We start from the raw sequence: 17,420 nt of genomic DNA, 5'->3' as shown, positions 1-17,420 counted from the left end.
ACTATTCTAAATAGGATTAATCTCAATAAAATTATAAATACTTGCGGGTTTTGTCAGTTATATAGTCAAATCTTTAAATCAGTTAGTTTAGTATATTTTAGATTTTTTTTTACCCATTCGTGAATCAAACCTAAAATTTCGGGATGAATGTTACCAAAAATGGACTTAATTTTTTGGTTTGATTAACGAATGGCTAGAAAAAGTTTCAAATATCCCAAAATAAGTTAAACTAGCCGATTTTGAAAAGTTCGACCATGGCTGATAAAATCGGCAAATGTTTGATATTTTATTTGGATTAACCCTTTAAAATAAAAAAAAAAGTAAATATAATTATAAGATGAAGAAAATAATTTATTTTCAATATATATTTAAATCTATTTGTGACATAATATTGTGGAATTATATTTCTAATTATATTTTTATTAATTTTTTAAAATTAAACAATAAATTAAAATGATTATCATTTATGGTAATTTTAAAGAAAAATATTAAAAAACCAACTCAATTTGAAGCCCTTGTATTTTTATCTTTTTATTTATCTAGTCTTTTTTCAAAATAATTTTAAAAAATGACTTTTCCATTTCATAATTGTTGGCAAAATAATGCAAGTGTACAGTGTCACTCGTAATATAGGACTGTGAAGTCCGGATATCGTACACACGGAGAAAGCTATCTAATGCTTCCAATTAAGATGTTTCGGTTTGTCTAGCGAATAAAAAAATGAAAATAAACAATTGAGTTAAGCACATATAAAATTACCATCTTTACACGAAATCTCAAAAATAATACCACCTTTAAAACATGTCAATTCAAGGCATAGCCTTTTATTTCTTTTTAAAAGCAACATGAACATATTTTTAGGTAAAATTTTGTTAATTTAGACACCGATGGAAGTGACATGTGTCATGGTGCATGTCAGCAAAACGCCACTTGTCATTTTTCATTATTTTTTTTTTTTTTGATAAATGATCAATATATTAGCTCAACCATGAAGAAATGGAAGACAAAAAAACCTTTTCAGAAAATAGTAAAATGATTATAAAAAATGACAAAAGAAATGCATATGGAAAACATCATTGCCCGAGTAATAAAAACCTGAGTTCAAGTCTTTGTAGTATGTCACCGCCTTTGCAAAAAACATTGTAAACCACACTCTGAATTATATACTCATGCTTGAAAATTCTACTATTTTTCGCTTTTCGAAGTTTCCAAATTACATAGAATCAAATAGTTATCCATAAACGACGATATCTTTTAACCGGTAAAGAGCACCAATAATCAAAGAAAACATAGCGTAGATGGAAGGGCTGCCCATGGAAGTTGATATCGCCAAAGAATCGAATTCTAAGCTTGAGTAGCAAAATGACGATGAAGAAATATGTGAATGTTAGTTTTCTCCTCGATGCAAATCAAACAAGAAGAAAATTGGTCATTACTCAAAACTTCCCTTCTAATCAACAAAGCATTTGAAGAAATTCTATCTCTAACCAAAAGCCACATAAAGAAGAAGATACTAGGAGGAATTTTTCGTCTTCAAAACCTGTCGATAAGCTCCAAATTCTCAGCTCTGCTCATAGGGGTAAGCAGCTGCACCATTGCAGCAGGTCCGAACTCATTCTTGCCGAACCAGACGGCTATATTAATTAGACCTGGAACAAGCAGAAAGGCAGTTCTGCAGCTGCACTAACAACTCCCGGACATGTTCTTCTTCACCCACCCGCAGCCGACGCTTCCATGAGAAAATGAAACGACGCTGCCCAAATAATCTTTGAATATACATTGAATGAGATTGTTACACTAATTGAAGGACAATAAATATCTAAAATCCATATATTTCTGTCACTTATTATCGTACAAAATGTGAATTTTGTTAAAATTCATAAATTGTATAAAATTTATAAATTTTGATCAACTGAACTTCTTCGATCCAAACAATGCCCATTAGTTGTTACACATAGAAGGATTTATTTAAGTACAAGTATTATGTCAGGAGTCACTACTTCAATTAATGATCAATCAAAAGAAAACTTGTTAAAGCGATAAATTCATTTTAAAAAAAATATTAAAATTGGCTTATATGCAGAGTACGAATTAAAGAAAAAGAAACTGATCCATTCCAACCTCCACAATAGAAGAAACATTTAAATGAACTAAATTTACCTCAGAAGATTATGAATCATAATTCATAATTGACTTAAAATCATCCATTAATGAAGATGGCATTAATTAAACAGGCTAGACATCATTATTCGCAGGAGTAGCCACTAGGTATAAATGAGATTTTTTATGCATAGTAATGCCAAATGCTTCCTCCATGTCAATATCATCTACTGCAACTCCATCAGGCAATCCCCAGTCGAAGTGATACAGCAGATTAGCCAGAGCTAGCTCCACCACTATCACAGCAAAATTCATTCCAGGACATCCTCGTCGTCCCACTCCAAACGCTGTTAACTCAAAATGCTGTCCGCTAAAATCAACCGAATTATTCAGAAATCGCTCAGGTCGAAATTCACTTGGATTTTCCCAGTTTTTAGGGTCCATGAATATCGACGATCCATTTATAAACACCCTTGTTTTAGCTGGAATGTCATAGTCTCCGACTCTGCAATCTTGTATAGTTTCTCGTGGAACCATCAATGGAGTTGGTGGGTGGATTCTGAATGATTCTTTTAGTACTGCTTTTAGGTAACCAAGTCCTGGAATATCGCTTTCTTCAACCTTGGTTTTGGATTTAAGTAGTTCTCTCACTTCTTCTTGCACTTTTTTCATTACCTGGGGATTTCTGATTAGCTCTGTCATAGTCCAAACTATAGTTGCTGCCGATGTGTCCGTTCCGGCAATAAACATGTCCTGACATTAATTAGTTTTATTAAGGACAAAATATAGAAAAATCAAGGCAAAATAATTTATACGTCCATTATTTTGACTCATAGCTAGACATTTCTAAATTGATATGCAGCATTTTAAGTTTTTTTATTTTAAGATTAGAGACGATGAGAGTTTTACATTGAGAACGCCCTTGATGGAATCGTTGCTGAGTGAAGTGTTTCGACTATCATCTCTCTGCAGTCGCAGCAGTACATCAACAAGATCTTCATGTTCAGGTTCAGGTCTGTCCGGATCAAGATGCTCCTCTAGTATTTTATCATAGAATTTGTCTAGTTGTCCGAAAGTCTTCTCCGCTCGAGCTTCTAAGCCATTGAACTTACAAACCCATTCCATCCGTGGAAAAAAATCCGCTATGCAAAATCCTCCAAGAATTTCCTGCGCTTCACCAAGCAGATAATCCAGTCCTCGTCCTCCACTAATTCCAGATTCATAATTCCTTCCAAAAGCGGCGCGACATACCACTCTATTCGATACCAAAAGAATTAATTCGCTCAGATTAATCGGACCAGACGAGTTAGTTATAGAATCAATCATACGACTCACTTCTTCTTCTCGGACTGTCTTAAAAGATTGCACTCTGTTTGTACTTAACAGTTCTGAACTCGCAATTTTCCTCATCTCCTTCCACTGTTGACCGTATGGAGCAAAAGCAATGTCGGAACAATTGTAACACAATTTCTTGGCGGCGTATGAAGCGGGTCTGCCGGAAAAGACAGTATCATGTGTTCTAAAGATATCTCTGACCATGTCGGCGGAGGAAATTATTACAGTAGGTACTGAACCAAGCTGGAGGTACATAAGAGGTCCATGTTTTTCTGCTAAGTGGTGAAGTGATTTATGGATTGGATTCGGTAGCTGGTACAAGTTTCCAATGATTGGAAGCCTTTTGGGACCTGGTGGGAGCTTCTTTGCTCGTACCAAAGGGTTGCTGATGAAGTAGAAAAACAATGAACTTGCAAGAAAAACAAATGGGATTATGATGATAATGACCATGGACTGATCGATCTGGGATAATGAAGAAACAAGAAATGATACACCCATTTTCAAGACCTCTTAATTATTTGTATTTCAAGAGATCAATATGTATATTGTTAACATTGAAGAACTCTTAATTGTCTGTATTCGAAAACTTTATTTAAAATTTGGCACGGAGATGCAAATTAGCATTGACGTGCGGGCTGTGAGCTGGTGATGGCAGGTATGCATTAGCCAATCGTAATTCACACTATCATTAAAATAATGATAATAATACTAATAAAAATAATTAACTCTTTGACAAAAAAAAAGTACTAATTAACTTTATTTCACACTACCGTTAAAATAAGAGAAAATCACATAATTACCACGGAATCCGCGTCTTATTTATTGTTGCATTCTCTTAAAACACGGATTTCTTTCCTAGCTGCTTCAAATAACACTTGATTTTTTCCTTTTTAAAAGATATCAAATCAAAAACACATCACAAATACACAAAATATATCATCGTCATCTTCCTAAAAAATAGCATCGTCTTCTTCCCCAATCTAATTACCAGAAAATATTGCTCTACATCTTTTATCTCAAATATTATATCATCATGGAATCTATTCCAGTGATGATACAATACAAAGGCAATTGGATTGAAGCAAATCAATATGCAGATTTTGAAGTTATTGGTGTCATGATTCCTCAAAATTCTACATATTTGGATATTTTACATATAATAGCACAAGAAATACAAGTAAATTTAGAAAAACAGAATATTGAGATAAAATATCAAGTAAAGATTCAGTATCTACCACTCAAAATCAGTGATGATTCAAGCTTCAGATTTTACTTAGAAATCAAGAAAAAGGAAATCGACTTCACTATGTATCCTCTCTGCATAGTAGTTATCAGTGATACTAGCCAGATACAGACAATTCTTCCAGATGCATCAGCAAGTATTTCAACAGCTATTTCAGAATCAAACAGAGACCAAGATACCATATCGATACACGATAGATACATGTCTGATACATTCGACGAAATAGGTCAGTATACAAAACTTCTTGCAATTGATACAATAGACTGTAACGATGATCAAAATCAAGAATCAGTATCAGATCCACTATAAGATATAGATCTGACAGTTGGAAAATCTTTCAAAGATAAAGCTACTCTTCAAGCATGCTTACGACTTCATGCAATCAATAATCACTACCAACAAAAGACAGTTAAATCATGCCAAAAGAACATTTTTGTAAAATGTATCGATGATACATGTCAATGGTATCTGAAAGCGTCAATTAATGTGCATACAAAACAGTTCATCATTCATAAACAAGACATGAACCACACATGCCCGATAGAGACCAGATTCAGCAATCAAAAACAAGCATCAGCATCACACATAGCGGCATCCATCAAAATGAAGTATCTCAATGTCAAAGCAACATACACACTAGTAGATATAAGGAATGATATGCAGATTTTACATGGAGTCAAGATCAGTTATATGATGGCTTGGAGATCAAGAGAATTGGCATTTGAAATGTTAAGAGGAAAGCCTTGTGAATCTTACAAATCGCTGCCTACCTTTTTATATATGCTTGGAACTAGAAACCCGAGATTTAGCATAGACATACAATTGAGAGATGACAACACATTTTTGTATGTATTTACAGCATTAAAAGCTTCAATTACAGGATGGCAGTATTGCAAACCAGTAATTGTAGTTGATGCTACATTCTTGAAGGCAACATTTGGTGGCACACTTCTTGTTGCAACAGCTCAAGATGCAGCTGGAAAGCTGTTTCCTCTAGCATTTTCTGTTGTGGATTCAGAAAATGATGACTCATGGCATTATTTCTTCACTAAAATAAAACAGGCCTTTCAAACAAGAGAAGGTATCTGCATTGTATCAGATAGACATCTCAGCATAGAGTCAGCTATTAAAAGGATTTATCCTGAAGCTACTCATGGCGTATGCACGTTTCACCTTCTCAATAACCTCAAGACAAATTTCAAGAGAAATGCCAAGAAACTTAAAGAACCTTTCTTTGCAGCAACAAGAGCATACACCGAGGTTGAATTTGACTACCACATGAAAGTGTTGGACAGCTTAAATGCTCGAGTAAGACCATTTCTTCAGCAAATCAAATATGAAAGGTGGTCAAGGGTACATTCTCTCAAAAACAGGTATAAAACTATGACATCTAATTTAGCTGAATCATTAAACGCAGCAATACTACATGTAAGAGAACTCCCGATCACAGCCTTATTTATGCACCTACATGACCTCCAACAAGAGTACTCATACAAACACAGAAAAATCGCTGTCGATACAGTCACAACACTTTCAATCATCCATGAAGATTTACTTCTGCAAAATTACATTAATTCACTGAAACTACAGGTATGTAAAACTCATATTAGAAAGTACAACACTATTTTATGTTGTATATATTATATATCTGCTTTTCTGTGAAGTTCATAAATTTCTGTCTTTTTCAATGTATCAAATATGTATATAAACGGTATCTTGCTATTGTTTTTATTATACTAGGTGAAACCATCTTCAGATGATATCATAACAGTTCTCGAGAATGGTAAAAAGTACACAGTCAACATAGTCGAGAGAACATGTACATGCAAAAAGTTTGATATCGATGAAATTCCTTGTAAACATGCCATAACATTTCTAGCCGACAAGAAGATTGAACCTTATGCGTACTGCTCAAGATACTATACAAATGCAGCTATGTTAGCGACATATTCTGAAACTGTATATCCATTGGAGAAAGAAGAAGAATGGATTATTCCAGAACATATCAAGAACATGATTGTCAAACCACCCCAACATAGAACACGAACTGGAAGGCCTAAAAAGGGTAGGTACCAGTCAAAGTGGGAAAATCCGAAAAACGATCCGAATCAAGGGCAATGTGAAAAATGAGGACACGCTGGACATAATAGAAAGACATGCCGAAACAGGCCAAAAGATACCTAGATTATTCATTTCTTTCAGTGTTTTTTATTCTATTTTAAACTTCCAAGTATTATATACAATTCTGATACATTAAAGAGTGATGTATGTCAATTTCTAATTGCGTAGAACATACATATCTGATATTATATTAAATGTCAGATACATATATTATACAGGTTTGATACATACATAATACACAAAATATTACATACAGCATCACAAAAACAATTACATATGTATATCTGGTAGCATGTTAAATTCAGATACATATATTATACCTGTAAGATACATAAATGATACATTCAACTTAAAAAAAATGCAAGTGTGAATAAAAAGGAATAATTAAAGTAAAAGATTACTTCATTAATTCAAACAAAAAACATTGTTTACTTCATTAATTCAAACAAAAAACAGTGTTCAAACAAACCTAAAAAAATAAACACACAAAAAGCATAAAAAAACATTGTTCATTCAAAATAACAACTACAGTTTCAGTTTTCCAGCTCGAATCTTGTATCTTTTTGCTTTCACATTCCCTTCCATCTGGTCCTTGTCCTGATAACTCTTGATTCACTGACAACATTAAACATATTCTTCCATTTTCCATACTTATAAAGACCAAAAGAGAAACGCTTTCGATGGGAATTCACATCAAATTCTTTTGTAAGCTCCTGCTCTCTCCCATGCACAATATATTCAGCAAAAGAGAATGCAAAAACTCCACAATCACTGCATAAAAAAACATAAAATACATGTCAGATACAACATATATGTAAAATAAATAAGATTACAAAAACTATACTTACTTGAACTGTTGTTCTGGCAGGTCATATTTAACAATCAACTGAAAAGAATCTTCTAATCCTTGACTTGTATAGAACGGTGAATGCAAATCATAAAAGGGATTATCTTTGAATACATCAAACTTGGAAAGAAATAAAGAAAGATAAGAGGCATAATTCATCCCAATCAGTCTAGTTGACGAAGCACTCAAAGTTGAACGCATGGAATTATATAGATTGTGATCGTCCTGAGCTTAAAATCCAGTAATGCAAGGGCCCAATGATTATTTGAAGACACATGGAAAGGGATCAGCACAAATTCACACTCAACCCATGGAGTATTCGCAAGCATACGTTTGCCACGTATATACTGAGAAATTGGATGATCTTCATAAATCAGGTCTCGGTCTCCGGTATCCATGAAAAGCCTCACAAAAGATTGAAAAGTTTGATCGAAATAATTGTCGGTTGTTGTGAACTTCATTTGTATGCTACTGTTATATTCGCCTTTCTTCCTCAGATAGTAAAATAAGATATCTGATAACAACACAAAGGAACAAACCCGAAATAGCACACAAACCGGGCAGATCACGACAAGAAACCAATCCAACTAAATCAACCAGAACACCATATACCATCTCGGCCACCGAACAAGATATGTAAAGTTACCACCTCGGTCATACCGAGCACCATACATACCATCTCGGTCACCGAACGCCATACGTAAAAGTACCATATCGGCCGAACTGAACACCATATATACCATCTCGGTCACCGAACGCCACACGTAAAGGTACCATCTCGGCCGAACCGAACACCATGTACACCGCCTCGGTGCCATCCGAGTTTACCCTCAACCAGACACAACGACAAACTTGTCAGAACGTACCCTGACATTCTAGACAACATCTGCACAAGACAAAGAGAACAAAATCAGGTCTGTCGGTCAGACAAAGAGGAACAACACACATAGTATAAAAGGCTAGGAAAAAGTAGGTAAAAAGGTTAATTCTCTTTCTCTCTCTAAAACTCTTAGCCTCTTTTCACTTCTTATTCTTTCTCTCACTAAAGCTGTTACTAATTAGACCGTCGGAGTGGTTTGCCGGAATCCCCTTCCGGCACCCTTCTCACGGTTGTTTTGTACCTTGTAGGTACGGCCTAGAAGTGTTCATCAGAGATAGCTACGATTCAAGGTTACAAGTTATCATTTGGCGCCGTCTGTGGGAAAGAAAATAAGAAAGCTTACCCCTTTCTATCCTTTTGGAAACTAATAGGATGAGTAGAGTAGAAGGAGATGATCCTGCAGTCGGAGATAATAATACGCAAAGCAGTAGAACGGGAGAGGGACTCAACGCTCCACCGAGAAGAGCTGGTGGCGAAAGCTCGTTTTGCCCAGTCACTACATCGATGGCGGGCGTTCACCCGAGCCCTGTGTCGGGGATTACCACTTATTATCCGTGGGGAATGCCATCGTCGAGTAACGTTCCTCCAACATCATACTCCACCCCTACGCACCAAACCACTCAAACCTTCTTACGACCAGGCGTAACCCCCATCAACCTCACATTCACCCCAAACGCCACCCCCACACCTGGGCAAACCACCCCAGAAGTCCAAAATCCTACGCCAGCACAAATCCAAGAATACATCGAATTTCATACGCGGCAGCTAGCTTTCCTTCAACAGGTACAACAGGTCCATACTCGACCAACAGCCCCAACTGCAACCCAGGATAACACTACCACTCCGCCGTACATACCAACCGCACCACCTTACCCACAGGAATTCTACCAAGGCCAAAAAACACCCGAGGAAGCAAACCGCGAGAAAAATCCACGAGAACAAAACCCAGAACCAACACAGACCGGACATAAAACTCCAGAGGGGCATAAAAAAACACTAAAACGGGTGGAGATCGAGGAGAGCGTGCACAGCTCGGGTGCTGATTCCCCAAAGAAAAAGAACCTGGAGCAGGAAATCACCGAAAGGGTCAGAACCGAGATGGAGAAATTTAGAAGAAAAGAGCCGAGAAACACAAGCTTCCTGAACATCGGAAACCCTCTGTCGGCAGAAATACGAGAAGAACCCTTCCCCTTAAACTACAAAACACCGCAGTTAGACGATTACAATGGAACAGGGGACCCGATCACGCACTTGAGTTGTTTCCAAGTGGTCATGATGGTACAATGTTTGTCCGAAGCGGCTGTCTGCAAACTTTTCCCGACTACCCTAAAAGGACCAGCTGCCATCTGGTATCAAAGCCTAAAAGAAGGCTCCATCCGAAGCTTCGACGAGCTGGCAAGAGCTTTCCGAACACATTTCGCACCGAGCATACAACGAAAGAAAAAGTCCAGTGACTTAAAACTCTGCTACCAGAAGCCAGGAGAAAGTCTGCAGAGTTACATCGGCCGATTCAACGCAGAAGCGGTCGAAGTGGGAAATTTGAATGATGATACTGTGATAGACGCAATGAAAGACAACACAACAATGATGGCCTTCAGGGATAACCTGATAACAAACCCGGTACAAACTTACTCCCAGCTGATGGACCGAGCCTGGAACTACATAAATTTAGACGAAGAACAGCGGCGAAAAGCCGCACAAACTACAACATCGTTCCGAACACCGAGGCCTAACTTCGATCAAAGTGCCAGGCACGATAGATTCGGACCAAGGAACCAACAACAAGCCGGTCCGCCGCGAGCAGACCCACACCGACCAGTAAAAGTAGAAGACCAAGCTTTCATTCCACTCAATACCCCGAGATCACACATCTTGATGTGGATACAAAATAACAATGAGCCAGTGAGATACCCACCCAAACTACAATATGAAGGAGACAGGAAAAAATATTGTCAGTTCCATGACGGTCACGGCCATGTTACCGACGAATGCGGAAGCTTGAAAAAAGAAATCGACCGTTTGGTACAAGTCGGTCGGTTAAAAGACTTTGTAGCACAGAGCAAAAATTACAACTCGGGAGGAAGAAACCAAAGGGATAACAATGGAAAAAGAGAGGAAGCACCGCCACCAAAAAGACAAAACGTGTCAGGAATAATCAACACAATAGCAGGCGGAATGACGGACCCAGAATATAAACGAGGAAGACGAAAAAGGCAGAAGATGGTAATGAACATATCAATGGCGAAAACTATGCCAGAAGTGAGCTTCGGTCCAACTGACGGGGAAGGAATAGATTTTCCTCACCAGGACCCGCTGGTAATCTCGGGTTTGATAGAAAATTTTTGGGTGATGAGACAATTGGTAGACGAAGGAAGCTCAGTTAACCTAATCACGAAACAGGCATACCTCGGAATCGGCTGCTCAATACTGAATCTTAAACCAGTCAAAACCCCCTTAGTTGGCCTAGGGGGAACACCGGTACAAGCCGAAGGAGTAGCAGAATTAACGGTAGAGCTGGGGAAAGAAAACGGATCCAAAGAAGGAGGCCTGGTCGGCATCACTAAGAAATTTAAAACACTGTTCATGGTTGTTGACATGCCACTTGCTTACAACATCATACTCGGCCGACCTATGTTGTACAGCACAGGAGCGGTCACATGCATTAAATACTTGTGTATGAAGATACCAACCGAGGAAGGAGTGGTAACAGTCAGGGGAAGGCAGGACATAGCCAAGCAGTGTTACTTGGTATCGATGGAAGCAGTATCAGAGACACTAGCCATTGAAACAATGGAGATACCAGACTCGGATGAAGGAAAGCTCGAACCACACGGAAAGATAGAAAGAGTTAGCCTGGCAGGTATAACACCAAGATCGGTCCAATTAGGCGCAGAACTACCTAAGCCAGTAAAACAGGAGATAACCGACATGCTGATCAGAAACGAAGTCGAATTTGTCAATACGCCAGGCGAAATAGAGGGAGTCGACCCGGCCATAATATCACATAAACTCAATGTCGACCCAAAACACAAACCAGTCAAACAAAAGAAAAGAGCTTTCGCAATAGACAGATAGATCGCCATCAGAGCCGAGGTAGACAAACTGCTAGCGGCAGGTTTCATCAGAAGAGTATACTATCCGGAGTGGCTATCCAATGTCGTGCTCATAAAAAAGCCGAACGGAAAGTGGAGACTGTGCATAGATTTCACAGATCTAAACCGAGCATGCCCAAAAGACAGCTACCCCTTGCCAAACATCGACCAGTTGGTCGACTCAACCAGCGGCTACGAAGTGTACTCGTTCATAGACGCAGCCCAAGGATACCACCAAATCCCGATGCACAAAGACGATGAAGAAAAAACAAGCTTTGTTACCGACAACGGCACATACTGCTACAAACAAATGCCATTCGGACTAAAAAATGCAGGGGCAACTTATCAGCGTCTAATGAATTTCGTGTTCAAAGACCAGATCGGTCGCAATATGGAAGTTTACGTAGACGACATCATCGTCAAGTCCAAAAAAGTAGAAGATCATGCGAGAGACTTGGAAGAAGTCTTTACAAAGCTAAAAAAATACAAACTCAAGCTAAATCCAGACAAGTGCGCCTTCGGAGTCCCAGCAGGAAAATTCCTAGGATATCTCATCTCCCAGAAGGGTATCGAGGTAAACCCAGAAAAAACAAAAGCAATCCTAGATATGAAGGCGCCAAAATCAGCTAAAGAAGTTCAGAAGCTAAATGGAAAAATCACAGCCCTTGGTCGATTCGTGTCCAACTCGGCCAAAAGATGTCTCCCATTCTTTAAAACATTGAGAAATGCAAAAAAGTTCGAGTGGACCGATGAATGTCAACAATCTTTCGAAGAACTCAAGAAATTCCTGAGTTCACCACCATTGCTCGGAAGGCCGGAAACCGGAGAAGTACTATACCTATACTTAAGTGTCACTAATGAAACAGTGGCATCGGTACTGGTGAAGGAGGAATTGACTGAGCAAAAGCCGGTATACTACACGAGCAAGGTGTTGAAAGGTCCCGAGATCCGATACAGTAAAATTGAGAAGTTTGCACTCGCATTGGTTCTAACAGTGGAAAAGCTAAAAAGATACTTTCAAGCTCACACTGTCGTAGTCCGAACAAACCAACCCCTACGAAAAGCACTGGCAAGACCGGAAACATCAGGACGGCTAATCAATTGGTCAGTCATGATAGGATCGTACGACATCAAATACGAGCCGCGAACAGCAATGAAAGCCCAGATCTTAGCCGACTTTGTAGCCGAAACAACAACACACGACCAACCCACCGAAGTAGACAAGGGTCTTACCAGCTGGACACTACAGGTCGATGGGGCATCAAATATAACCGGAGCCGGAGCAGGCATAATACTAAGAGGACCACACAAAATCAAAATGCAACACTCAATCCACCTAAATTTCCCAGCAACCAACAATGCAGCAGAGTATGAGGCTTTGATAAATGGGCTAAGGATGGCTACAGTAGTGAAGACTGAATATGTCAAAATCCAGAGTGACTCTCAGCTAGTGGTTAATCAGGTACTCGGGACATACGAGGTGAAGGACCCAGAAATGAAAAAATACGTAGACCGGGTGAAAGAGCTACTTACAAAAATTACCGAAGAAGGCGGGAAATGGGAGTTGGAGCAAATCCCCAGGGAAGAAAACACCGAAGCAGACACACTAGCAAAGGCAGGAGCATCCAGAGAGATAATGCCGAGCATACCATGCTCAGTTCAAAACTTCAGCAGTATCCAAAATCCTGAAGCCACATTCCTCATAAACCCTTTAGATCAGTGGATGGAACACATCATTTCATACATCGAGAATGGGAATCTGCCCGAAGATAACAAAGCAGCAAAGAAAGTAAAACGCCAAGCACCACACTTCTCATACCGAGACGGGACTCTGTACAAAAAATCCTTCTCACACCCCTGGTCCAGATGCCTCACAGTAGAAGAAGGGAAATATGTATTGGCTGAGATACACGAAGGTATATGTGGGAGTCACATCTCGCATCTAGCTCTCTGCCGAAAAGCTGTTTTACAAGGTTACTACTGGCCGACACTGGCACAAGACGCAGCAAACCTGGTACAAAAATGCGAAAAATGTCAGTACCACCAAAACGTCCACCATCAGCCAACAGCGGAACAAAACCCAATAGTAAGCCCTTGGCCATTCAGCATGTGGGGAATAGACATTGTCGGGCCTTTTCCAACGGCAAGTGGACAACGAAAATTCCTGATAGTAGCAGTTGACCACTTCTCAAAATGGGTAGAGGCCGAAGCTGTGTCCACCATAACAGAAGCGCGAGTTCGAAGCTTCGTCCGAAGAGAAATCGTCTGTCGTTTTGGGATCCCAAAAACCATCATAACCGACAATGGAAAGCAGTTCGACAACAAAAACTTCAGAGAGTTCTGCAAGGAAAAAGGAATTGACCTAAGGTTCACTTCGGTCACCCACCCACAAAGCAACGGAATGACAGAAGTCACCAATCGGACCATTGTTAATGGCCTGAAAAAACGCCTCGACGAAGCTAAAGGTCGATGGGCCGACGAGCTACACAATGTACTATGGTCATACAGAACCACCCCAAAAGCTGGGACAGGAAGAACACCATACAGTTTGACCTATGGGTGCGAAGCAATGGTACCAGTCGAAATCGGCATGCCCACCATCAGAGTACAATACTTCGATGAACAACAAAACGAAGAAAACACCAAAATTTGCCTCGATCTGCTAGAAGAAAGAAGAGATCAAGCATTAATGCACATCGAAGCATACAAACAAAGGATGGCAACATATCATAACAAACGAGTCAAACCTTTGACATTCGAAGTAGGCGACCTGGTACTACGACGAGCTGATATAGCAAAAGGAAACGCAGGCATCTCCAAGCTCGGAGCTAATTGGGAAGGGCCTTACCAAGTAAAGAAAGTGGGAAAAGGTGGAGCCTATCACTTAACCTACATGTCCGGAAGAGACCTACCAAGAACCTGGAATGCCAGAGTTCTCAAAAGATTCTACCAGTAGACAACATTCAGTTAATCGAGTCTGTCAGGGGTTTTTTCACTTGCATTTAGGTCAAAGTCGGCTGTAGGCCCAAAATGCAAGTTTTTCCCCTATTAATAAAAAACAAAAAAGAAAAGAAAAAGCTGAGTCAAACCATAGCATAACTTAACAAAATTCAAAGCTATTGCTTAAAACCGAGTTAAGTCATAACTTAACAGAATTCAAAGCTATTGCTTAAAACCGAGTTAAGTCATAACTTAACAAAATTCAAAGCTATTGCATAAAACCGAGTTAAGTCATAACTTAACAGAATTCAAAGCTATTGCTTAAAACCGAGTTAAGTCATAACTTAACAAAATTCAAAGCTATTGCTTAAAACCGAGTTAAGTCATAACTTAACAGAATTCAAAGCTATTGCTTAAAACCGAGTTAAGTCATAACTTAACAGAATTCAAAGCTATTGCTTAAAACCGAGTTAAGTCATAACTTAACAGAATTCAAAGCTATTGCTTAAAACCGAGTTAAGTCATAACTTAACAGAATTCAAAGCTATTGCTTAAAACCGAGTTAAGTCATAACTTAACAGAATTCAAAGCTATGGCTTAAAACCGAGTTAAGTCATAACTTAACAGAATTCAAAGCTATGGCTTAAAACCGAGTTAAGTCATAACTTAACAAAATTCAAAGCTATCGCTTAAAACCGAATTAGATCACAGTTTAACAAAATTCAAAACTATAAATCAAAACCGAGTAGGACCATATTTTAAAGGATAGTGCTTAAAACCAGACTAAGACACAACTCAAAACAAACAGGGAAACCGATCTATTACTTGTCAAGAAAAGAAACACCACACTTCACAAAAAATAAACCGATATATTACTTTGCAAAAATTCGTTACAAAACAAAGATCCTAATCTATTACAGCATTACTAACATGCTCCGGAACCGACAAGCCAGCCCCGGAGGAAGTCCCATCATTCTCGCTTAAACCAGCTTCCTCATAATGACGAACTTCAAGCTGCACAGTCGGAGACGAGGTAATAACAACATCATCATTTTTCTCAGCATCCCTCTGCGGAACAACAACATCAGCCGACTCAATCAAAACAACATCTGTCTTCTCGGTCAGACCATCATCAGCACCACGAGTCGGCAAATCATCCCTAACAAGAGGGGCACCATCTTCAAGCTCTCTCCTCAGCTCAGCAGCAAACTCTTCAGCACATCGTTCGGCATCAGCCACCTCATTTGCCTTCGCAAGATTTCGTTCATCCTGAATCTTCTGATACATGCCCTCCATGTCAAGATACAGGCAAATAGGATCAACATCAGCTCGGAGAAGCGGCCCAACACGCTCCTTCAGGTCATCCTCCATGGCATCTGTTAGATGAGCAAACTCCCTCATCATATCGTCCCGTTGAGTTTCCACGATTTTGGTGGTATCATCGAGAATGTCATGCAAACGCATGTAACTTTTATGATGACCCTCTATCGTTTCCTGAAAGGCAGCCTTCTCCTTGTCAAAAGCCTCGGTTAGCTGCTCCCGAAGCTGCTCTTTCTCCTTATCAAAAGCCTCCTTCGCAAGAGCAAGCTCGGCTTTTTCCTTCTTCAAAAGAGAGACCTCCTCGCTCAGCTTCTCAATCTTAGCATTGAAGTTCTCGGTGTTGCTCGTCAAGACGGACTCAACATTAGCCCTCTGAATCTGCTCTTTCTCCAAATCAGCAACAGCCGTGGTCAGCTTCTCCCGATCCAAGGAAGCTTGAGCAGTCAAGTCTTCTTGAAAGGACCGTGCGCCCAGAAGATGGTTTATCAACTACATAAACCGACCAAAAAGTTAATAAAATTTCTTAAAATAAAACCCAAAATTATTATCAGAAAAGACATACCTGAAAAGAAAGGGACACGCTGGTGTCAAGAAAATCCTTGGGCGAAGTGGCCGCCAGCGCCTCCCGGTCCCGAGGAAGAGATACCATCTTCCCCAGAAAAACCGAAGTCGATAAAGAATCAACAGAATCTTCCATCGACTTAGACTTCAGATAACGGGCAAGAAACCGAGGAGACAGCCTCACTTCATCCTGAGCAGCAGGAGTAGCCCCCGATTCAACCAGTTTGGCTTTTTTATTCGAAGGAGACAGCGTCTTCTCCTTCTCGGGTGCACTCAAACCCACAACAACGTCAGTGCCGCCGACGAAGGCCACATCATCCTTCACTGGCACAGCCAAGGAGGGCCCCTTCCCCTTATCCAAAATTTTTCGCTTCAGCGGTTTGGCAGGAGGAGGCACGGAAGCCAAAGGAATAGCCGGGGTTATGGTTTTTCCCACCGGTTTTGGCTCATCCTTGCCTTTAGCAGTAGAACCTTTAGCAGCAGCACCACCACCCTTCCGCCGAGCAGCGTTAAAAGCACTCATGTTAAACACTGGCAAACACAAAAAATATATACAAGTATTAGCACACCAATAAAAAACAACACACCAAAATAAAGCAAGACAGAAAACCGAGAACAACCTTCCCGCTTCGGGTCAAATTTAACAATAGGCAGTTTCGGTATAAGGGAGTAAGTATTTATGGGACCAGTCGTCTTCAAAACGTCCTGGAGAAGCCTATGGTTCTCATTCCCCGCAGCATCCCGCCTCAACAGAGTCACGGGAGAGGCACATAACCACCGCTGCGGCAAGTCGGCAAAGGCGGTGGGATGATAGATCCGAAACCAATCCTCCCTAATCCTCTTAACCGAAGTAGACACTTTCTCTATTACATGCCTAGGTTCCGATTTAAGAATCTTGAAAGTAGAAAAATCATAGGCACCGCCAAAAATAAGACCATAAATACTGGCAAACAGCTCTACCGAGAAAGGAATCCTACGACG

General features: G+C 39.7%; 3 protein-coding genes across 3 annotated transcripts; 2 read left to right on the top strand and 1 right to left on the bottom strand.

The window, feature by feature from the left end:
* Nucleotides 1-2,091: 2,091 nt before the first annotated feature.
* LOC126671590 (cytochrome P450 71A9-like) lies at nt 2,092-4,008 on the bottom strand. The gene is made up of 2 exons (XM_050365373.2): nt 3,010-4,008; nt 2,092-2,853 (listed from the first exon to the last, which is right to left on the bottom strand). The coding sequence occupies exons 1-2, from the start codon at nt 3,931-3,933 to the stop codon at nt 2,236-2,238; spliced, it is 1,542 nt and encodes a 513-aa protein (XP_050221330.1). The 5' UTR covers nt 3,934-4,008; the 3' UTR covers nt 2,092-2,235.
* Nucleotides 4,009-4,468: 460 nt separating this feature from the next.
* LOC126672920 (uncharacterized) lies at nt 4,469-6,808 on the top strand. The gene is made up of 4 exons (XM_050366870.1): nt 4,469-4,904; nt 5,022-5,423; nt 5,538-6,268; nt 6,419-6,808. The coding sequence occupies exons 1-4, from the start codon at nt 4,469-4,471 to the stop codon at nt 6,806-6,808; spliced, it is 1,959 nt and encodes a 652-aa protein (XP_050222827.1).
* A 5,054-nt stretch (nt 6,809-11,862) lies between these two features.
* LOC126672919 (uncharacterized) lies at nt 11,863-14,574 on the top strand. Its single transcript, XM_050366869.1, has one exon. It carries the CDS (start codon nt 11,863-11,865, stop codon nt 14,572-14,574), a length of 2,712 nt encoding a protein of 903 aa, XP_050222826.1.
* Nucleotides 14,575-17,420: the final 2,846 nt, after the last annotated feature.

Source organism: Mercurialis annua, linkage group LG3 (assembly GCF_937616625.2).
Source record: "Mercurialis annua linkage group LG3, ddMerAnnu1.2, whole genome shotgun sequence".
In the NCBI taxonomy this organism is placed as follows: Eukaryota; Viridiplantae; Streptophyta; class Magnoliopsida; order Malpighiales; family Euphorbiaceae; genus Mercurialis; species Mercurialis annua.
The sequence above is the reverse complement of the archived record's forward strand: the minus strand, read 5'-3'. Positions and strand labels throughout refer to the sequence as shown.

Coding starts and splice junctions, on each gene's coding strand:
- LOC126672920 (XM_050366870.1), top strand. CDS start 4,469: ATGGAATCTATTCCAGTGATGATACAATACAAAGGCAATTGGATTGAA. Junction 4,905..5,021: donor TGATACATTCGACGAAATAG/GTCAGTATACAA, acceptor AATCTTTCAAAG/ATAAAGCTACTCTTCAAGCA. Junction 6,269..6,418: donor TTAATTCACTGAAACTACAG/GTATGTAAAACT, acceptor TTATTATACTAG/GTGAAACCATCTTCAGATGA.
- LOC126671590 (XM_050365373.2), bottom strand. CDS start 3,933: ATGGGTGTATCATTTCTTGTTTCTTCATTATCCCAGATCGATCAGTCC. Junction 2,854..3,009: donor CCATCAAGGGCGTTCTCAAT/GTAAAACTCTCA, acceptor AATTAATGTCAG/GACATGTTTATTGCCGGAAC.
- LOC126672919 (XM_050366869.1), top strand. CDS start 11,863: ATGCACAAAGACGATGAAGAAAAAACAAGCTTTGTTACCGACAACGGC.